The sequence below is a fragment of the Mesocricetus auratus genome, unplaced genomic scaffold (assembly GCF_017639785.1).
Source record: "Mesocricetus auratus isolate SY011 unplaced genomic scaffold, BCM_Maur_2.0 Super-Scaffold_100015, whole genome shotgun sequence".
Classification (NCBI taxonomy): Eukaryota; Metazoa; Chordata; class Mammalia; order Rodentia; family Cricetidae; genus Mesocricetus; species Mesocricetus auratus.
Genome location: NW_024429198.1, coordinates 32,499,370 through 32,523,349, shown reverse-complemented (window position 1 = coordinate 32,523,349; position 23,980 = coordinate 32,499,370). Strand labels below are relative to the sequence as shown.

General features: G+C 39.3%; 1 protein-coding gene across 10 annotated transcripts in view; it reads right to left on the bottom strand.

Moving 5' to 3' along the window:
• Nucleotides 1-23,980, bottom strand: part of Sntg1 (syntrophin gamma 1) — a 533,425-nt gene that overhangs the window by 180,427 nt on the left and 329,018 nt on the right. For all 10 annotated transcript variants that reach the window (XM_040757759.1, XM_040757755.1, XM_013124464.3 and 7 more), the window contains one exon: nt 20,953-21,055. In XM_040757759.1, coding sequence (XP_040613693.1) covers nt 20,953-21,055 — 103 coding nt within the window. The remainder of the gene's footprint in view (nt 1-20,952; nt 21,056-23,980) is intronic.

The window sequence follows — 23,980 nt, the reverse complement described above, 5'->3', positions numbered from 1 at the left end:
GAGTGTGTAGGTAGGGCCAAGAATGAGGTGTGGCCATACTTCGGGTGGTCTGTCCTGCTGGGATGGTACTACTACATGCAGAGCAGACCCAGAAATTCCAAGGAGGGATGGTGGGAGTTTAGCCCCAAGTAGAGCCCACACTCACATCAAGTAGAGGGCATAGGAGGGCATGGCTCCTGCTTGTTACACCTTTGGCAGCTACATGGTGTTCCCTGGCAACCCTCTCTATTTCTCTTTCCAGCCTTATGCTAGTCTGGTACCATGCTTATACTTCCTGTCTAGCTATGTCCATTGGCCAAAACAGCTTTATTCATTAACTAATAAGAAAAACATATTAAACATATTCACAGCATACTGAAAGACATCCCCCATCATCCCTCAATGTAAAAATTCTTATTTAAATACTAGCAAGCTGAATTCATGAACTCATTCCAGAGATGTTTTGATGGTTCAGTATATATAAATTAATAATTATAAGGCAGCACATAGATTCCCAAGAAAAATAAACACATGATCATATCATTAAATCATCTTGATTGGGGCTGCATTTGGGGAGTATGGAGAAACATGGTGCCAGGAGAACACCCAAGAGTCCACTAGTTTGACCCCAGGTAAGACTCCTAACAATAGTGGAAATGGTTCCTGAATTGGCTATCTTCTGTATTCATGTTGTGACTACACTAATCACAGAGACTTTATCCAGTAACTGATGGAAGCAGATGCAGAGATCCACAACCTAGCATTGGGCCATGCTCTGGAAGTCCTGCTGAAGAAATGGGGCAATGTGCAAGCCAGGTGTGGTGATGTCTTGTTTGTACAAATAAAGCATGTCTGAAGACCAGAGGGTGGAGCTTGCCATTTGCAAACCACAGAGGCAGGTAATGGTGGTACAGTCCTTTAATCCCAGCATTAGTGAGATGGAGACAGGAAGTGAGATTACTGGATGAAGAAAGGATATAGGCTGCTGGAAAGTTAGCAAGTTAATGTGTGGCTGTGGCTTGTTCCTTCATCTCTCTAATCTTTCAGCTTTTACACCTATATCTGACTATGGGCTTTTATTATTAATATCTATTAGAACTAGCATTACACCAGGGTGTCAAGATCATAATGGGTAAACCAACAAAGACAGCTGGCCTGAGCTTGTGGTAGCTCATGGACACTAGACCAACAATTAGGTAGCCTGAATAGGACTGACTTAAGCCTTCTGCATGTGAGTAACAGGTGTGTAGACTGCTCTGTTTGTAAGTTTCCCAGAAGTGAGATCAATACCTGTCCCTGTCATTTAGATGCCTTTTGGGACCCTGTTTCCCATGGTGGATTATCTTGCCCAGTCATGATACAGGGGGAAGAGCTCAATCTTGACCCAACTTGAGGTGCCATGCTAGTTTCAAGCCCCCTAGGTATAGTGATTTATTATTTATGATTTCTTAAAGCTTGACTGAGGACTCAGTAAAGCAAAGTCAGCCACAAGTCTTATAAGCCAGGCACACACCTTTACTACCAGCACCCAGAACCTAGTGGTATACAGCTTTAATCTTACCATTCTGGTAGATAGATCTCTCTGAGTTCAACACTGCCCAGGAGTACTTGAGTTTGAACCAGTCTATCCCAGCACAGTGGGTTATAAAAGACGGAAGCAAGGTCTCAGAGAGGTATTCATTCTCCAGCCACACTGAATATAGAAGCATTAGTTTTCCAGACACACAGAAGAGAGGCAGCAGATTGAGACTTGGTGAAGAGCTCATGTTTGGATCAGCCCTTTCAACCTGAGGCAGAGGTGAGAGCTAATAACAGGCTGCTTTGCTTTTCTGATATTCAGCTTAAAGTTGGAATGCAAATATCAGTCTCTGGGTCTTTTACTTTTTCATGTTACACATGGGAGGCTTGCCCCTTTCTGAATAAAAGCAGTGGAAGAGGAGCAGATGAGTATTGGGTACATGGGAGGTAGGGGCTGGACTAGAGGCAAGGAGAGAGGGGAGACTATGGTCAGCATGTAAAATAAATGAAAAATAGTAATGAAAAATGTAGAAAAGTTTTTTTCACAATATCTAGTTAGCACCCATTATGATAAAATTCCTAGAGAGATAGGAATGTAAGAAATACTTATCAACATAATAAAGGCAATTTACAACAAGACCAAAAGCAACATTATTCTGAACAGAAAAATGCAAAGCATTTTTCCAAAACCAGGAAAAATAATGATATCCACATTTTTCCCTCTTGTTCAACCTATAGCTTGAAGTTTTTAAAAAAAATTATTTAAATTCAAAATAATCTTATTAGCCATTCTGATACTCATTCCCTCTCCTCCCTGTCCTCCCATTCCCCCTTCCATGCCTCCATCTCGCCCACCCCCATCTATACCTCAGGAAGAGTGAGGCCTCTCATGGAGGATAATCAAAGGGGAGGGAATAAGGGGTGGAAGAGAACATGAGGGACAGGAAGGTTGTATTGGGGGAAAAACAGAGAAGGAGAGCAAGGAAGGAGATACTTTGATAGAATGAGCTGTTATTTGCTTAAGGAAACATGGCACTAGGAAAATTCCAAGGAATCCTCAAGGATGATCCCTAATAGGAATCTAAGCAATAGTGGAGAGGTTAACTTAAATGTACTTCCCCTATAAGGAGATTAATGACTACCTTAAATGTCATAGTAGAGTCTTCTTCCAGTAGCTGATGGAAGCATAAGCAGAGATTCACAGTTAAGTACTGAGCTGAATTCCTAGAATTCAGTTATAGAGAGGGAGAAGTGATGAGTAAAGGGGTCATGATCATGCAGGGGAAACCCACAGAAACAGTTGATCTGAACAAGTAGGAGCTCCTAAACTCCAGATTGACAGCTGAGGTACTTGCTTGAGAAAAAAACAGGCCGCCTGAATGTAGGTGTTTGTTGGGGTGCCTGGGAAGTCTATGGAATCTCTGGCAGTACAACCAGTATTTATCCCTTGTTCATTGTCCCGATCTAAAAGACACCAACCTGGAGTGAGAGACCTAAGGACTAGGGATGGAGATAAGAGACATGAAAGAAAGACCACAAAACAGGTATTTGATGGGGAAGTGTTAGGGAAAGTGGGAGAATGGAAGCAGAGGAAACTGGAAATGGTATGGTAAGATTTTTTTAATTTAAATAAATAATAATATAAAAACCACCAATTACTCCTTATGTTGGAGAGGATGTGGAGAAAGGGGAACTCTCGTCCATTGCTGGTAGGAATACATACTTGTAGAGACACTTTGGAAATTAGTTTGGTGGTTTCTCAGGAAAATGGCAATAAATTTACATCAAGACCCAGCAATTCCACTCTTAGGCATATACCCAAAGGATTCACATTCATACCACAAGGGCATCTGTTTGACTATGTTCATAGCAGTATTATTTGTGATAGCCAGAACATGTAAGCAAACTAAATGCTCCTAAACTGAAGAATAGATAAAGAAAATGTGGTACATTTATACAATGGAGTACTACAAAGTGATTTAAAAAATGACATCTTGAAATTTGTAGACCAATGGATAGAACTAAAAGAAACCATCCAGAGTGAGGTAACCCAGACCCAGAAAGACAAACATGGTATGTACTCACACATAAGTGGATATTAGACATAGAGCAAGCAATAACAAGCCTGTGATCCATAAATGCAGAGAAGCTAGGTAACAAGAAGGATCCTAAGATAGACACACATGGGCTCCCTGAGAAGGATAAAGTACAAGATCTCCTCAGTAAATTGCGAACTTGGAGGGAGGGGGAGGTAGAAGAAAGAGGAGGAAAGAAGGGTTGGGCATGAGAGATAAGGAAGATCAAGTTGGGGGAAGAACAGAGTAGGAGTGCAAGGAAAGATATACTTTGATAGAGGGAGCTGTTATAGGCTTAACGAGAAACATGGTACTAGGGAAATTCCAAGGAATACTCAATGATGATCTCCACTAAGAATCTAAGCAGTAGTAGACAGACTACCTTTAATGCCGTTCCACTATAATGAGATTGATGACTAATTTGAATACCATCATAGACCTTTCATCCAGTAGATGATGGAAGCAGAAGCAAAGAATCACAGCTAAGCACTGAATGAATTCCTGGAATCCAGTTACAGACAGGGAGAAGTGATGAGCAAAGGGGTCATGATCATGCTGAAACCACAGAAACAGTTGACTTTAACAAGTAGGAGCTAATGGACTCCAGATTGACAGCTGGGGAACCTGTATAAGACCAAACCAGTCCTCCTGAACATGTGTGTCAGTAGGGTGCTTGGAAAGGCTATGGGGATGATGGTAGTATAACCAGTATTTATTCCTAGTGCATGAACATGCTTTTGGAGCTGAATCCTTAAGGAGAAATACTCTCTCAGCCTAGATACAGGGGGAGGGCATTGGTCCTGCCATAAATGATGTGACAGACTTAGATGACCCCCTATGAGAGACCTCAACATCCCTGAGGAGTTTACTGGGGGATAGGATGGGGAGATAGTGTGGGATGAAGGACAGGAAGGAGAAAGAACTAGGATTGGTATGTAAAATAAAATTGTTTTTAACTTAAATAAAAATTAATTACAATATATTCAGTAACTTTATCACAAGTACCAAATAGAGGAGATTCTATAAGAGCTACTTGGAAGCCTGTGTCAATATTAGATTTAGGGAAATTCAAAGAAGCTGTATTCTTATATGGCACCCATTCACCATTTGTGAAGCAGGTGATAAACATATCTGTTTGTTATATGATTATCTTGGTAGACTGGATAAATATGATTAAAGATGTCCTAGAGTCTGAACCACAATTATAATGGACTTCTTGGTTCAGAGAAGAGGTTAAGAATATTGAACAAAAGTCTAAAGCTAGAGTTATAGATACCTCCCAAGATCAAAAGAGAGAACAAAAAATTAGAAAAATTCACAATTCAAAGTATATTGGCAAATGTCTATAAGTGAGCAGAGACCAAAATTAAAAGTAGGAATAAATGATGTTATCATTGAAGGTTTGGTAGACACAGGTGTGGATGTAACAAGCATATCATAAAAGTCTTGGAATCCAAATTGTCTTCTTCAGGAGGTAAATGTTCAACTCTTAGGAACTGGAACTTTATCTCAGGTAAAACAGAAGGAGAGATGGCTCGAATGTATAGGGCCAGAAATATAGAGAGGATTATTAAAGCCATATGTTGTTATATTGTAATGAATTTGTGGGGACATGATTAATTACAGCAAAGGAATACTCAGATAAACATTCCCCAAATTAGAATCCAAACATAGATTAATCTACAGTTCTGTAAAATTTATAAGAAGGTAAAAAGAACAATCACCAACCATTCAGGTATATAAGAACATGACACAACAGCTGCTATCCTGCCAAAACACCAACAGTCTTACATTGAAAATGGCTGACAGATGAACCTGTATAGATTGTGCAGTGGCCTTTAACAACAGAAAAGCTGCAGGCTCTGGAAGAGGTGGTACAGGAGCAACTAAATGCTTAGCATATAGAGGAATCAACCAGCCCTTGGAATTTTCCTGTATTTATTGTTAAAAAGAGATATGGACAATGGTAACAGATTTAAGAGCTGTTAAGAAAGGGATACATCAAATGAGCTCTTTACAGTCTGGAATTCCTTTGCCTTCTCTACTGCCTAAAGGATGGTCTATCATAGCTATTGATTTAAAACATTGTTTCTTTAGTATACCATTACAAGAAAAGGACAGAGAAAAATTTACTTTCCCAGTGCCTACCAATAATATTGCTCAGGCTTCTAAGTGATATCTCTGCCGATATTTTGTAATGCAGTCCTTGGAAATAATACAAAGCAATTTCCTCAATCTATTTTTACCATTACCCTGATGACATTTTATTATCTGATTCAAATGTAGATAATTTAGAAAGAATGCTTGAAGAAGTAAAGAAAATTTTGATTTTGGGGGATTACAAACTGTTCCTCAGAAAATACAAAGAGGAGATTCTGCTATTTCGCTTATAAATAGGTTTATAATAATTAGATCCCAAAAGTTGAGAATTAGGAGAGATTTATTAAAGACTTTTAATGATTTTCAAAGATTGCTAGGAGACATGTCCCATTTATGGCACATTGTTGGAATAGAACCCAATTAACTGATTAGTTTATACAAAATATAGATGGTGACAAGAACTGAAATAATCCCAGGGAATTAACAGCTTAAGCTGCTAAAGCACTAGTATTAGTGGAAGATGAACTACAGGGTACACATGAGGATCATATGGATCCAAAGCTTAGCTGCATCCTAGTCTTATTATCCTCTAAGCATTCCCCTACAGGAATTTTAATGCAGAGGGAAGAAATTATCATAGAATTGATATTTTTACCACATAAACTGAATAAAAATTAAAGAAAATATGTGGAAAAGATCTATGAGGTGATTCTGAAAGGAAAATTGAGACTTCATCAATTAGCAGGAACAGATCCAGCAGAGACTATAGTATCTTTAACTCATGATGAAATTGACAAATTATGGTAGACAGTGAACCCTGGCAAAGAGCTTGTAGTAATTTTTTAACAAAGGGTAACAATTATTCCAAAAGCAAGAGAATTCAACTTACAAAGAAAACTAACTGATCCTTCCTTGAATTCTATGAAAACACCAATACATGGAGTCCTTACATTCTAAACTGATGCAAATAAATCAGGAAAAGCAGGTTAGAAATCAGAATACTTCAGTAAAATGTGTCAGGGATCTCCAGCCATCAGTCAGCTAGGCTGTATCACGTACTCATAGAGAAGATGTGACACTAAGACCACTGTGCCACCTCTTTTGACATAAAGCAAATTCCAAGAAACAAGCCTGTGATTTACCTGTCATTTAAAGATTAGCTTAATTGGAAAACTGTCCTCAGGAGATAGGCCTGAGCAACAGTAAATTGTATTAGATAGGATCAGACCCTGCTGTCAGGTTACCAAGCAACATAGGAGTTCGTACCCCTGACCTCTTACCCTGTAGATAAGGTAGCCAGGCAATGCAGCAGACCACCTCTCCCACTGACCTCTTGCCCCTGAAGCTGCAAGTACACCTTCCCCCTTTCCCTCCTCAGTTCTCCTATATAAATTCCTTTGTGATTAAATAAAATTGTCACCTTCATCAGAATCCTATCTTGGCATCCATTCTTTGTATCCCCTGTCCTCCATCTTTCTCCTAGGTGTCCATCAGACCCATGTGAATGTCCTGTGGGTCGGGACAAAAGTGCATCTAAGTCCTTATAATTTTAAACGTCAGAATTTATATGCTATTCTCATTGTGTTAATAGATCATAAAGAAACTCTCAACATAGTTACTGATTAACAATATGCAGAAAGAGATGTTTTACATATTGAAATCATTGAACTTATACCAGATGATACAGAATTGACTTTATTATTTATTCAGTTACATGACCTGGTCATTCCATATATGTAACACACTTCTGATCCCATACAGATCTTCCAGGCCCTCTAGCACAAGGTAATCATGAAATTGATCAACTATTGATAGTAAATGTGCTAAAGGCCTCACAATTTCATAAAAAATCACCGTGTCATTAGTAGAAGTTTGAAAAATGGCTTTTCTGTCACATGGTAATAAGCCAAAGAAATTATAAGAAAATATTTTACTTGTTCTGTATACAAACAAACTCTACTACCTGCAGGCATTTACCAAAGGTTATTCAAATGAATGAAATCTGGCAGATAGATGTGTTCCATTTTATGCAATTTGGAAAATTAAAATATGTACACCACCACAGAGCCTCCCCTCCCGATGGGAGCGTCTGCACCCCAGATTCCTGGTCTTCTTTTCCACCACTGTGGCCAGGTAAACTGGGCCCTGTATCCTGGCCTGCCTTCCAGTGCCTGGGAACTGCCACAAAGCCTCTCCTCCCATCAGGAGGCTACTCACCCCAGATTCCTGGTCTTCTCTTCTACCAATGGAACCAGGGAACCAGGTAAACCAGGACCTGTATCCAGGTCTGCCTTCCAGTGCCTGGGGACTGCCTGGGGACTGCCAAAGAGCCTCCCCTCCCGGCAGGAGCCTACACACCCCAGTTTCCTGGTCTTATCTAACCACGGAACCAGTGCCTGGGGACTGCCACAGCCATCCTGGCAGGAGCCTATGAACCCCAGTTTCCTGGTCTTCTTTTCCACCCACAGGACCAGGCAATTCAGGATCTGTTTCTGGGCCGGTGCTGCAGTGCCTGGAGACTGCCACTGAGTCTCCCATCCCCGTAGGAGCCTAAGCACCCCAGATTCCTGGTCTTCTCCACCCATGGGACAAGGACTAGGACCAGGAAGAGGAGAAGTACCAGAGTATTGGACTTGCTTGCAAACACTGAAAGTGAACCTTAGTTCCCTAACCGCCAGACTAGTAAGAGGCTCTTTTTGCACCCACTAGAAGAAGGGAAGGGAAGGAGACAATACAAAAACACACTTAGCAACAGAAAAACAAATAAGATACCGCCAGATTCTAGACACCAGAAAGACTCCAACATTCCAATGCAAATGAAGCAGAAGAGAATGACCTTAAAAACAACTTCATGAAAATGATAGAGGCCTTCAAAGAGGATGTGGGAAAATCCCTCAAAGAAATTGAAGAATAGACAAACCAAAAAATGCAAGAAATGGAAGAAAAAACAAACCAAAAAATGCAAGAAATGGAAGAAAAACAAACCAAAAAATTCAAAAAATGCTACAAATGGATGAAAAGACAAAGCAAAAATTGCAAGAAATAATTCAAACAGTGCAAGGGTTGAAAACTAAAATAGAGATAATAAAAGAAAACACAATCTGAAGGAAGGCTGGAAATAGAAAAGAAGGGCAAATGGTCAGGAACTACATATGCAAGAATAAACAAGAGAATACAAGAGATGGAGAGAGTAGGTCATGGGAGAACAGGAAGGTTGAGTGGGGAGTAGAATAGGGGGAGAACAGGATGAGAAATACCATAATAGAGGGAGTCATAAGCTAGAAGACAGATCTGGCAAAAGTGAGACCTCTAGTGATCTAAAGGAATGACACCAATTGGCAAGCTAAGCAATAGTGGAGAGATCACTTTAAATGCCCATTTCTGATAATGAACTTGGCGTCTATCCTATATGCCATCCTAGGACCTTCATCCAGTGACTGATGGAAGCAGAGGCAAACACCCACAGCTAAACACTGAAATGAAAACATGGAACCCAGCGACAGAGAGAGAAGAGCAATGAGCAAATAGGCAAAGCAGGGGCTGGCAAAACCAGCAAAGACAGCTGATCTGAACAAGGGGGAGCTCTTGGAGGACACCATGGGACTGATCCAGACCCTGTGAGTATGAGAGTCAGTGAGGAGACCTGGAAAACCTAGGGGCTCTGGGCAGTAGATCAGTGTTTATCCCTGGCATGCAAATGGACTTCGTGTGTCCATAGCACAAAGAGGGATGCTCTCTCAGCTTGGACTGTTAGGGGAGTGCCTGGTCCCTGCCCTGAATGAAGTGATAGACTCCCATATGTGAAAGGAAGTGGGGATAGGGGGAATGGCTGGGGAGAATGGTGGGGAGGTGCAGAAGGAGGGGAGGGAGAGGGAACTAGGATTGACATGTGAAGCAAGCTATTTAATATTAAAGTAATAAAAAAGAATAAAAGACATAGAAGAATCTCAGGTGTTGAAGATACACTAGGAGAAACTGATTCATCGACCGAAGAAAATCTTAAGTCCAAAATATCCCTAACACAAAATATCCAGGAAATATGGGACACCATGAAAAGACCAAACCTAAGAATAATAGGTATAGAAGAAGGTAAAGAAAACAACCCCACAGGGGCATAAAACATATTCAACAAAATCATAGAAGAAAACTTCCCCAACCTAAAGAAAGACATAACAATGAAGGTACAAGAAGCTTACAGAACACCAAATAGAGTGGACCACAAAAAAATGTCCCCTTGCCACATAATAATCAAGAAGCCAAATGTACAGAATAAAGAAAGAATATTAAGAGCAGCTAAGGAAAAAGGTCAAGTAACATATAAAGGCAAACCTATCAGAATTATACCTGAGTTCTCCATGGAAACTATGAAAGCCAGAAGATCCTGGGTAGATATTCTACCAACACTAAGAGACCATGGGTGCCAGTCTATACTACTATACCCAGCAAAGCTTTCAATCACTATCGATGAAGAAAACAAGATATTCCATGACAAAACTAGATTCAAGCAATACATATCCACTAACCCAGCCCTACAGAAAGTTCTGAAACAAAAACTCCAACCCAAGGAAGTTAACTACAACCAGAAAAACATAGGAATTAGATCCCACTTCACCAACAGCCAAAAGAAAAAAGGGGTGAAATTCCACACATAATTCCACCACCACCAACCATTCCAAATCAAAGAAGAATGAGCGATCAATGGTCATTAATATCCCTCAATATCAATGGTCTTAACTCGCCCATAAAAGACACCAGCTAACAGAATGGATTCAAAGACAGAACCCATCCTTCTGCTGCATGCAAGAAACACAACTCAACCTCAAAGACAGACATTACCTCAGAGTTAAAGGTTGGGAAAAGATTTTCCAATCAAATGGACCAAGGAAACAAACAGGGGCAGCAATCTGAATATCTAACAAATTAAAATAAAATCAATCAAAAGAGATGAAGGAGATCATTTCATACTCATCACAGGAGAAATCCACCAAGATGATGTTTCAATTCTGAATATCTATGCCCCAAATACAAAGGCATCCATGTTCATAAAAGGAACATTACTAAAACTCATATCACATATAAAGCCCAACACACTTATAGTGGGAGACTTCAACACCCCACTCTCACCACTAGAAAGGAATACCAGACAGAAACTTAACAAAGAAGCAAAGGAACTAACAGAAGTTATGACCCAGTTGGGATTAACAGACATCCATAGAACAATCCATCCAAATAAAAAAGAGTATACCTTATTCTCCACACCATATGGAACCTTCTAAAAAATCGACCACATACTTGGCAACATATCAAAACACAACAGTTAAAAAAATATTGGAATAACTCCATGCATCTTATCAGACCACCATGTGTTAAAATTATAATTCAATGACAACACAAATTGCAGAAACCCTACAAACTCATGGAAATTGAATAATGCACAATTGCACCATTCCTGGGTCAAAGAAGAAATAAAAAAGAAATTAAAGGCTTCCTAGAATTCAGTGAGAATGAAGACACAACATACTCAAACCTATAGGACACTTTGAAAGCAGTGCTAAGAGGGAAGTTCATGGCACTAAGTGCCCACATGAAGAAACTGGAGAACAGTCACACTAGAGAATTAACAGTACAGCCAAAAGCTCTAGAACACAAAGAAGCAAACTCACCCAGGAGGAGTAGATGCCAGGAAATAATCAAAATGAGGGCTGAAATCAATAAAGTAGAAACTAGGAAAACAATACAAAGAATCAACACAACAAAGAGTTGGTTCTTTGAGAAAATCAGCAAGATAGACAAACTTTTATCCAAACTTACCAATCCACAGAGTGTGACCATGAAAATTAATAAAATCAGAAATGAAAAGGGGGCCATAAGAATGGATACTGAGGAAATCCAGAGAATCATCAGGTTATACTTTGAAAACCTCAAAATTCAAATACTTAAAGGAAATGGACAATATTCTGAATAGATATCACTTGCCAAAATTAAATCAAGAACAGATAAGCAATCTAAACAGACCTATAACCCTTAATGAAATAGAAGCAGTCATCAAAAGTCTCCCAACCAAAAAAAGCCAAGGTCCAGATGGCTTCAATGCAGAATTCAACAGAAATTCAAAGAGGAGCAAATTCCAATACTCCTCAACATATTCCACATAATAGAAGCAGGAAGCTCACTGGCAAACTCTTTCTTCAAGACTACAATTTCCTTGGTACCCAAGTCACACAAACACACAAACAAAGAACTATACACCAATTGCATTCATGAACATTGATGTAAAAATAATCAACAAAATACTAGCAAATCAGATTCAAAAACACATCAGAAAAATAATCCACCATGATCCAGTAGGCTTCAACCCAGGATTGCAGGGATAGTTCAACATTAGAAAATCTATCAAAGTAATCCACCATATAAACAAACTGCGAAAAAAAACCCACATGATCATCTCAATAATGCGGAAAAAGCCCTTAACAAAATCCAGCACCTCTTCATGATAAAGGTCCTAGAGAGATCAGGGATAACAGGGACATACCTGAACATAATAAAAACAATATACAGTAAACCAACAGGTAACATCAAACTAAATGGAGAGAAACTCAATGCAAATCATCTACAATAAGAAACTAGACAAGGCTGTCCATTTTCTCCATATCTTTTCAATATTGTAATTGAAGTTCTAGCTAGAGCGATAAGACAACAAAAGGACATCAAGGGGATACAAATAGGAAAATAAGTCAAGCTTTCACTATTTGCAGATGATATGATAGTTTACATAAGTGACCTGAAAAACTCCACAAAGGAAATCCTAGAGCTGATAAACACCTTCAGCAAAGTGGCAGGATACAAGGTAAACCCCAAAAAACCAGTGGCCCTATTATATACAGATGTTATAGTGGCTGAGATAGAAATCAGAGAAACCTCACCCTTTACAATAGCCATAAACAGCATCAAATATCTGGGGATAACCTTAACCAAAGAAGTTAAAGACCTGTATATCAAGAACTCTGAGTCACTAAAGAAAGAAATCAAAGACAATACCAGTAAATGGAAAGACCTCCCATGCTCTTGGATTGGTAGGACCAACATAATAAAAATGGCAATCTTTCCAAAAGCAGTCTACAGAGTCAAATTCCGGCACAATTCTTCACAGATCTTGAAAGAACAATAATCAAGTTTACAAGGAAAAACAAAAGACCCAGGATAGGCAAAATAAGCATATACAATAAAGGAACTCCAGGAGGCATCACTATACCTGACTTCAAGCTCTATTACAGAGCTATAGTCATGAAAACAGCTTGGTATTGGCACAAAAATAGACAGGTAGACAAATGGAACTGAATTTGAAAACCCTGATTTTAACCCACACACCTATGAACACTTGATTTTTGACAAAGAAGCTAAAATTGTACATTGGAAAAAAGAAAGCATCTTCAACAAGTGGTGCCGGCATAACTGGATATTGGCATGCAAAAGACTGCATATAGATCCATGTCTATTGCCTTGCACAAAACTTAAGTCCAAATGGATCAAAGACCTCAACATAAATCCAACCACACTGAAACTCTTAGGAGAGAAAGTGAGAGATACTCTATAACGAGTTGGTACAGGAGGCCTCTTCCTGAACATAACACCAGTAGCACAGACACTGAAATGTACAATTAATAAATGGGACTTCCTAAAACTTCTGTAAGGCAAAGGACACAGTCAACAAGGAAAAAAGACAGTCCACAGATATTCTCTGAGCCCACATCTGACAGATGGCTGATCTCCAAAATTTACAAAGAACTCATGAAGCAACTCTCCAAAACACCAAAGGCTCCAATTAAAAAGTGGGGTACAAGGCCGGACGTTGGTGGTGCATGCCTTTAATCCCAGCACTCGGGAGGCAGAGGCAGGCGGATCTCTATGAGTTCGAGACCAGCCTGGACTACCATGCGAGTTCCAGGACAGCCTCCAAAGCCACAGAGAAACCCTGTCTCGAAAAACCAAAAAAAAAAAAGTGGGGTACAGAACTAAATAGAGAATTCTCAGTAGAGGAGTCTAAAATGGCTGAGAGACACTGGAGAAAGTGCTCAACATTCTTAGCCATCAGGGAAATGCAAATCAAAATAACTCTGAGATACTATCTTAAACCTGGCAGAATGGTTGAAATCAAAAACACCAAAGACAATTTATGCTGGAGAAGATGTGGAGAAAGGGGACACTCCTCCACTGCTGGTGGGAGTGCAAACTCATACAGCCACTTTGGAAATCAGTATGGAGATTCCTCAGGAAACTGGGAATCAATCTACCACAAGACCCAGCAATTCCACTCGTAGGCATATATCCACAAGATGCAAATTCATACATAAAGGACATGTGTTCCACTGTGTTCATAGCAGCATTATTTGTAATAGCCAGAACCTAGAAGTAACCTAGATGTCTATCAACTGAAGAGTGGATAGAGAAAATGTGGTAAAGAGAAACAATGGAATCTTGAAATTCACTGGTAAATGGATGGCACTAGAGAAACCATCCTGAATGAGGTAACCCAGTCACAAAAACACAAACATGGTATGTACTCACTCATATATGGATTTTAGACATGGATCAGGATAGTGCCAGTCTGCACTTCCACTGATAGAGAGTCTGGGAAACAGGAAAGAACCTAAGAGATGTATGCATGTACCCCAGAGAAGAGGAATGAAGCAAGATCTCCTGAACAGATTGGGAACAAGGCGAGAGCTGGGGGTAGGAGTGGGACCAGGGAGGAAGAGAGGGGGAGAAAAGGAAGGGAGAGTAGGTCATGGGGGAACAGGAAGGTTGAGTGGGGGGGGTGGAATAGGGGGAAGAGGGAATCATAGGTTAGAAGAGAAATCTGACACCAGTGAGACCATTAGTGATGTCAAGGGATGACACCAACTGGCAAGCTAAGCAGTAGTGGAGAAACCACCTTGAATGCCCATTCCTGATAATGAACTTGATGTCTATAGCAATCCTAGAACTTTCATCCAGTGAGTGATGGAAGCAGAGGCAAACACCCACAGTTAAACACTGAACTGAACCCATGGAACCCAGTGACAGAGAGAGAGGAGCGATGAGCAAATTGACAAAGATTGGTCTGGGGAAACCAGCAGAGACAGCTGATCTGAACAAGGGGGGAGCTCTTGGACCCCAGACAACAGCTGGGAGGCCAGCATGAGACTGATCCAGCCCCCCTAAGTGTGAGAGGCAGTGAGAAGGTCTGGGCAACCTATGGGGCCCTGGGCAGAAGATCATTGTTTATCCTTGGCATGCAAACGGACTTCGTGTGTCCATAATACAAAGAGGGATGTTCTCTCAGCCTGGATTCTTAGGGGAGTGCCTGGACCCTGCCCTGAGTGAAATGACAGACTCTAGATATCCCCTATGTGGCAGGAATGGGGATAGGGTGGGAGGTTGGGGGGGGAATGGTGGGGGATGCAGGAGGAGGGGAGGGAGAGGGAACTAGGATTGACATGTGAAGCAAGCTATTTAAAATTAAAGTAATAAAAAAGATAAAAATAAAGAACAGATAAACAATTTAAATAGACCTATAACCCTTATGCAATTTAAATAGACCTAGAACCCCTATGGAGATAGAAGCCGTCATCAAAATTCTCCCGGCCAAAAAAATGCCCAGGGAGGGATGGTATCAGTACAGAATTCTACCACAAATTCAAAGAACAGCTTATAACAATTCTTCTCAAAGTATTCTATGCAATCGAAGCAGAAGTGTCTTTGCCAAACTCTTTTTGCAAGACTTCAATAACCTTCACACCCAAGCCACACAAAGACACAACTAAGATAGAGAACTTCAGACCAATGTCACTCATGAACATTGATATAAAAATACTCAATAAAATACAGGCAAATTGGATCCAAAAATACATCAAAACAATCATTCACAATGATCAGGTAGGTTTCATCCCAGGGATGCAGGGATGGTTCAACATACAAAAATCCATCAATGTAATCCACCATATAAACAAGCTGAGAGACAAAAATCACATGATCATCTCACTGGATGATGAAAAAGCTTTTGACAAAATCCAACACCCCTTCATGATAAAGGTCTTGGAGAGATCTGGGATAACAGGAACATACCTAAACATAATAAAAGCTATATACAGCAAACCAACAGCCAATATCAAATTAAATGGACAGAAACTCAATGTGATTCCACTAAAATCAGAAACAAGCAAGGCTCCATATCATTTAAATATTGTACTTGAAGTTCTAGCTAGAGCAATAAGATAACAAAAGAAGATCAAGGGGATACAAATTGGAAAGGAAGAGGTCAAAATTTCACTATTTGCAGGTGATATGACCCAAAACCTCTACCAGGGAACTCCTACAGCTTATAAATACTTTCAGCAAAGTGGCAGGATACAAGATCAACTCAAGAAAATCAGTAGCCCTGCTATATACAGATGATAAAAGGGCTGAGAAAGAAATCAGAGAAACATCACACTTTACAATTGCCACAAACAACATAGAATATCTTGGGGTAATGCTAACCAAACAGGTGAAAGACATGTATCATAAGAATTTTGAGTCTTTAAAGAAAGAAGTTAAAGAAGACATGAGAAAATGGAAAGATCCCCCATGCTCTTGGATAGGTAGGATCCATGTAGTAAAAATAGCAATCCTGCCAAAAGCAATCTACAGATTCAATGCAATCCCCATTAAAATAGCAGCTGGTCATGGGGGAACAGGAAGTTGAGGGGGTGGGGGTAGAATAGGGGGAAGAGGGAATCATAGGATCGAAGACAGATCAGGCACCAGAGCGACCTCGAGTGATCTAAAGGGATAACACCAATTGGCAAGCTAAGCAATAGTGGAGAGACCACCTCGAATGCCCATTCCTGGTAATGAACTTGATGTCTATAACCATCCGGGAGCCTTCATCCTGTGACTGATGGAAGCAGAGGCAAACACACAATTAATCACTGAACTGAACCCAAGGAACCCAGTGACAGAGAGAGAGGAGTGATGAGCAAATTGGCAAAGAATGGGCTGGCAAAACCAGCAGAGACAGCTGATCTGAACAGGGGAGAGCTTTTGGACCCCAGACTGACAGTGGGGAGGCCAGCATGGGACTGATCTGGACCCCCCAAATGTGAGTGTCAGCGAGAAGGCCTGGGAAACCTATGGGGCCCTGACCTGGGGATCAGTGTCTATCCCTGGAATACAAACAGTCTTCATGTGCCTATAGCACAAAGAGGGATGCTCTCTCAGCCTGGACTCTTAGGGGAGTGCCTGGACCCTACCCAGAGTGAAATGACAGACTCTAGATATCCCCTATGTGGAAGGATTTGGCAATAGGGTGGGAGGGTGGGGGGGAAGAGGAGTGCGGGAGGAGGGGAGGGAGAGGGACTGGGATTGACATGTAAAACAAGCTATTTAAAATTAAAATAAAAAATAATTTAAAAAAAGAAAAAGAAAAAATAGCAGCACAATTCTTCACAGACCTTGAAAGAACAATAATCAACTTTGTATGGAAAAGAAGAACCAGGATAGCCAAAACTACCTTATTCAACAAAACAACATCTGGAGGCATCACCATCCCTGACTTCAGGCTCTATTATAGAGCTACAGTCCTGAAAACAGATTGGTATTGGCACAAAAATAGAAAGTGAGACCAATGGAATCGAATTGAACAACCTGATATTAACCCATACATGTATGAACATATTATCTTTGACAAAGAAACTAAAAAATACAATGGAAAAAAGAAAGCATCTTCAACAAATGGTGCTGGCATAACTGGATGCTGGTATGTAGAAGAATGCAGATAGACCCATGTCTATTGTCATGCACAAAACTTAATTCCAAATAGATCAAAGACCTCAACATAAATCCAGCCACACTGAACCTCTTAGAAGAGAAAGTGGGTACTACTATTGAACGAATTGGTACAGGAGACTGCTTCCTGAACATAACACCAGTAGCACAGACACTGAGGTCAACAATTAATACTTGGGACCTCCTGAAACTGAGAAGCTTCTGTAAGGCAAAGGACACAGTCAGCAAGACAAAAAGGCAGCACACAGAATGGGAAAAGATATTCACTAACCTCACATCTGGTAGAGGGCTGATCTCCAAAATTTACAAAGAACTCAAGAAGCAAGTCTCCAAAACACCAAAGGATCCCATTAAAAATGGTCTACAGAACTACATAGAGAATTCTCAATAGAGGAGTCTAAAGTGGCTGAGAGGCACTTGAGAAAGTGTTCTATATACCCAGCCATCAGGGAAATGCTAATCAAAACAACTCTGAGATACCATCTCACTCCTGTCAGAATGGCTAAAATCAAACACACCAATGACAATTTATGCTAGAGAGGATGTGGATAAAGGGGAACACTCCTCCACTGCTGGTAGGAGTGCGGACTTGTACATCAAATTTGGAAATCAGTATGGAGATTCCTCAGGAAAATGGGAATCAGTCTACCACAAGACCCAGCAATTCCACTCTTAGGCATTACCTAAAAGATGTACATTCATACAACAAGGACATCTGTTCCACTATGTTCATAGCAGCATTATTTGTAATATCTGGAACTTGGAAGCAACCTAGATTCCCCTCAACCCAAGAGTGGATAGAGAAAATGTGGTGCATTTACACAATGGAGTACTATCCAGCAGAAAAAAACAATGGAATCCTGAAATTTGCAGGCAAATGGTTGGCACTAGAAGAAACCATTCTGAGCTAGGTAACCCAGTCACAAAAAGAGAAACATGGCATGTACCCCATGTACTCTCTTATATATGGATTTTAGACATAGATCTGGGGAGTGCCAGCCTATAAGCTCATGGCCAGAGAGTCTGGGAAACAAATCCTTCATTCAGTCAGCCGAGGCAGACTCCCACGTCTAAGCACTGAGCTGAACTCAAGAAATCCAGTGACAGAGAGTGAGGACTGATGACCAAAGGGCTTAAGACTGGGCTGGTTTAACCCCCAGAACCGGCTGACCTGAGCAAGTGGTAGCTCTTGAATCCCAGACTGATGGCTGGGAATCCAGCATGGGACTGAGTAAGACTCCCTTAATGTGGGTGTCAGTGAGGAGGCTTAGGCAATCTATGTGACCTTCAGTAGTAGATCAGTATTTATCCCTGGCTTACAAATGGACTTTGGGTACCCATCACCCTTAGCCTGGACTCTTGGGGGAGGTTCTAGGTCCTGCCCTCGATAAAATGACACTATGGACACCCCCGTGGAGGGCCTCATCCTCCCTAGGGAAAGAAGGGTGTATTGGGGGGCTTAGTGGGCGGGCATGGGAGGATGGGAGGGAAAGGGAGAGGGACCTGGGATTGACATGTGAAGCAACCTTGTTTCATTGGGCAACTGCTTTGAGATCAGAAAACGCTGATTCGGTAATTAAACATTTGCTAGAAGTCATGGACATAGTGTCTATACCTGTACAAATAAAGACAGACAGTATGTGTCTCTAAGAAAATACAAGCATTTTGCTTATTATAATATAAAACATAATATAGGTATACCACACACTCCTATAGTACAGGCAGTTCTTGAATGATCAAATCAAGGAGATGCTAAATAAACAGAAATGGATGATAAAGAACCCTAAAATAGATTACATAGTGCTGTATTAACATTGAATTTTCTGAATGCTAATGAGAAAGGAACAAAAACTGCAAAGAGACATTGCATAATAGAAAAAAAACTACAGAATTAAATCAGCCAATATACTTTAAAGATGTTTTTACCTCCTAAGAGAAGTCAGGACATGTACTAAATTGGGAAAGAGGTTTTGCTCTTGTCTCCATAGGTGAAGAAAAGATATGGATACCATCAAAATTGATAAAGATTCAGTTTGGACAAGACACCGTTTTATTTGAAGAGATAATTCATCAAGCAGCATGACTGTTTAATCTAGCCTAATATATAAAAACTAAAAAATGTTTCTCATTTGATTCAACTTGCCAAAGGAGAACCTCCTCAAAATTTAGTGTTGGGGAAGGGTTTTATTTTTATCTTTTCAGAAGAACAATGGTATCCAACTAAGAAATCAGGAGACCACTGGACAAATGAGACCCCTGAAGAAAATGGTCAAATAATCCAGAATAATTGGTCCCAAGGAAAGGAGTAAATTAGTCTTTTGGTATATCACACTTCCAACAGGATAAAATTTCATAAATCTTCCCAAATGTTTGTCTCTGTTTTTCTCTACAGACATAATGCAAATGGTTCTTTTTAGTCCCAGTCTAATTAAAGATTAAACCTGCTTTGGAGTTGGAGTGTGGTTCTCTCCTTTTCTAAACCCAATAATACTTGGTAAAGAAAAATCAAAAATACCTGTCTCTTGTCAGAAGAGGCACCTGATATGGAACAGAAGAATGCAAATATTTAAAGACTATTATATTGCCACTGAAAAGCCCCAAGTGACTACTCAAAAGGCCCTATGCCAAAACTGGTTCATTTATTTTCTGCCACTGTGGATGATACTCTTTCCCAGAACAGTTAAGTAACCTTATGCTTATTAAAAGAAAACATATTGTTCTGGATGAAAGAAGAGTTTTAGAAGCTCAAATAAAAAATTCAGGAGAAACCATAGATGAAAATTGATAAGGATTAGATTAGGACTCTCCCCAAATTTAGGGCTGGGGAAGGGTTTTGTTTTTGTCTTTCCAGGAAAATAAAAATAACCATCTTAAGACATTTGGATAAATAAGCATCCAAAGAAGAATGGGGAACTACCCAGAAAAAAATACCAAGAAGAGAAATAATATGACCTAATATTATCTTGGAAGTCTCCAAAAAGAAGAGTGAATCCAAGCCAGGTGGAGGTCATACATACTTTTAATACCACCACTTTAGGAAGCAAATGTCAGCAGGTCTCAATAATTTCAGTCAAGACTGATCTACAAAGTAAATTTCAGGACAGCGAGAACTGTTAAAAGAGCAAAAATCTGTCTCAAAATCCAAACAAACAAAAACAACAACAACAACAAAACAAAGTAAGATGGAACCCACAATAATTTTCCCAGGACAAGCTTTGGACCACAAACACTGCTCAATTAGGTGGAATATTACATAATAACCAGAAAAGAAAGGTTTGAATGTTTTCAACATAAGAGAAACTATATAGTTTTGACTTGCAAGAAAAGCTAATTCCACATGACTTGGTGACTGCATGCTTGTATCAACATATTATATTGTACTCTAAGAAAAAAGGCCAACTGCTTGCTGGAAACCAATGTGCGATGGAGAGCAATGCAGTGTTGTGATTATTCTTTCCACTCTACAAATGCTTACATGCACAGTCTTCATTCAGTGGGAGTTTGAGGAAAGCAGGTGCTCTTTTTAAAAATGACACTGTCAGGGTCACTTCTTCCCCGGCATTCCGAAGCACCTGAACCTGCAATTACAAAAGATTAAAACAATGTAGCCATCACTAGATATGCAATTTCTTATACTTAACAGCCCTGAGCATTATTGATAGTTTTTCCACCTCTTGGTTTTTCCTGGTTGTCAGAAACACTTTGTGAGAGATAAAAGGACAATTACTTCAAGAGTGCTGTCATAGACCCAACACTCCTCATGCTTATACCCTTTTGCTGCAGTCTTACAGGCTGCACTGAGAACCTCCCACTCACATCCTTGGAATACCTCTTGAGCAGTGTTAGAGATGAAATCACAAGGTGCACAGAATGGCAGATGTTAAGTAGTATTGGAGTTGTTATGTCTGTTAATTTAATCACTGTTTATTTTGGATCTATTTTGTAGTGTGGATCTATGTTGAGCAATCTTTAATGGTAAAAGGAAAATAGACCAAAGAATACTTGTAAGGCTTCATCAATTTATCAAATCCTTCTTCAAACCTTCACTAAGTATTTTCCATTCCATGTAAAGCTAAGAAACCTAGGGAGTTTGGTATCATCAGTAATTCTCAGCACTTGAAATATAGAATAAATAGGTCAAGTTTTATCAGCCAAAAACAGTCCTGAATTCCTTGAAAAGCAATTGAAAGTAATTTACGGAAAATCAATTCAAAAAAGGAATGAAAGGAAAGCTGAATCAGAGATGTATAAGTCACAATGTAGTTGTAGCATATCAAACAAATATGGGTATGATTATAAACTTTGATGTAAATCACATGTACAATTAGGAATCTTTAATGAAGAATTAGTTAAAGAAATACAAAAACATACGTTGCTCTTAGGCAGGCAGACAATTTCCTTCCTGTTAGGAATTTTCTGTGGTTTTGTAAGTCCTTTATCACAAACAGAGAGGCTGTGCAACCAGAACACATATCAGAGTTTCTCATACTGCCACTCCAGAAATCCAACCATGTAGAAAAAGCCTAGGATGATAAGGCCTATCATTCCCCTCAACTTGATCCCTGCTCCTCTGTAAGACCTAACTGACTGGAAATCTCCAAGTAAAGGATCCCTTTCCAAAATAGGACATCAGAAGGCTTCTCTGGAAAGCTCTTTCATCTCTTTAAGACAAGCAAGCAGAGAAGAGTGGGATTTCTAGTGAAAAAAGATATATCAACAAGAACAGAATGTTGCAAATAAACTACATAGTCTAAAACGATGCACAGCCATACCTGTGAGTTTAGCGGTGAATCTCTTATTTAAAAAGAAACATGGGAAACTAATGCAGAATATTTATTAAAAATATGTAACACAACTTATAAAAGCTGGTAAAGATGAAATAAAAATTATTTAAAGCAAAAAACAATTTAAAAGAGAGTGCAACTACCAACCAATGACAAGGTACACCAAATCTTAGAATTATAGAGCAAGGAACATAAAATAAACTTTATAATAGCTGACAAGAAATTATAATTGTTTCAATTCAGTTGAAATATCATAAACACTCCACAAAGAAATGCCAAATTATGAAAAAATTAACTGAATTCATAGAACAGAAAAATGATATAAGTAGAATTATTTCTAGGGTAAAGAAGAGGATAATAGTGCTTGGAAAAAAGGAAAACTGAATCACCAGGGGAAAGAGATCCAATGATGGGTAGGCATGCACATATGTGAGCGTTCTTACATGCCTTTAAATAAACAAAATGCCAAAATATTCAAAGATAGTATATCTTGATCAGAAGATGCTAAATTTGTGTATGCAACATTATTTAGCAATAAAAACCAAATTTGTACAAATAATCATGTTGAAAAATTAAGTTCACCCAGAATATTGAGCTGACAGAATTAAGTACAAATCTGTAATAAATAATGAATAAGAGCAGAAGCGAACTTCATAGAACCGATGAGTACAAATTTTTGAGAAACTGTGAAGAGCATTATCCTAACTAAAGAAAAACAGATTCAGGATTCTCCAGGCTTATGAAAAAAATGCATATCCATGATAATTACTGTAGTCAATATTTTAATGAAGATGCTAAATCAGAGCAATACACTGAGTTAAAAAATAGGAATCAGAATTCGAAAGAGAGAAATGGAACCCTCTTCAGTTGCAGATGGCATGATGATTTATTCAAATGTTAGGCAATTGTTAGAATTAAAATTATGATAGCAACAAGTCATACGGTTAATGATATGGGATCAGTGCACATTCAATTGCATTTCTGTGAGCTTGCAATAAAATATAAAAATTTTATAGATAAAACCATATGTAAATAAAAGCAATAGCTATATTGTTAAAATATGATTTATATCATTATATAGCCTAAAAATTGAAAAATATTGTAGCAGAGACAATTTTAATGAAATCGTCAAATTGATTTTGAGAAACATTCACAGTTACCAACTACAAACTTCTAGTTCAACTAACCACACGTCTGTAATTTTACATACTAACATTCCTTTTCGCATCCTAGAAATCACAGCCCGTTACTACATTAATCCCCACAGCCTATTCAGCAGTGCCAGGACATTTCACAAGCTTTGTCCCCTCTGAGTTTTAAGTTTTCCCAGACGTTTTACAAGAAATGTCTCCTCTGACGCATGAGGTGCCTGATTTGGTCAGGTTTTATCTGCCCTCGTGGCCCTGAAATATTCATATGTTATACTTGATATTGGCAGAGAATTGCTAACTAATTATGTCTGTGTGGGTATATGAAAAGGAAATATTTGGGAATCTGAGAGAACTTTTGAGAACTTCTGGAGAGAAACTTTTGGAGGTAACTTTAGGGAAGCAAATTTTGTTTTTGAAAATAAGAAACCCCTGGAAGAATAATACACACATCAACTGATTCATTTGCCTCCAGATCCCGATCATTAGTCAACCCTACCACTTGTTATGAACATCCAGCCTGAACTCTTGAGAGAACACCTAGGCTCTGTGTTTCTGGATACTTTTAACT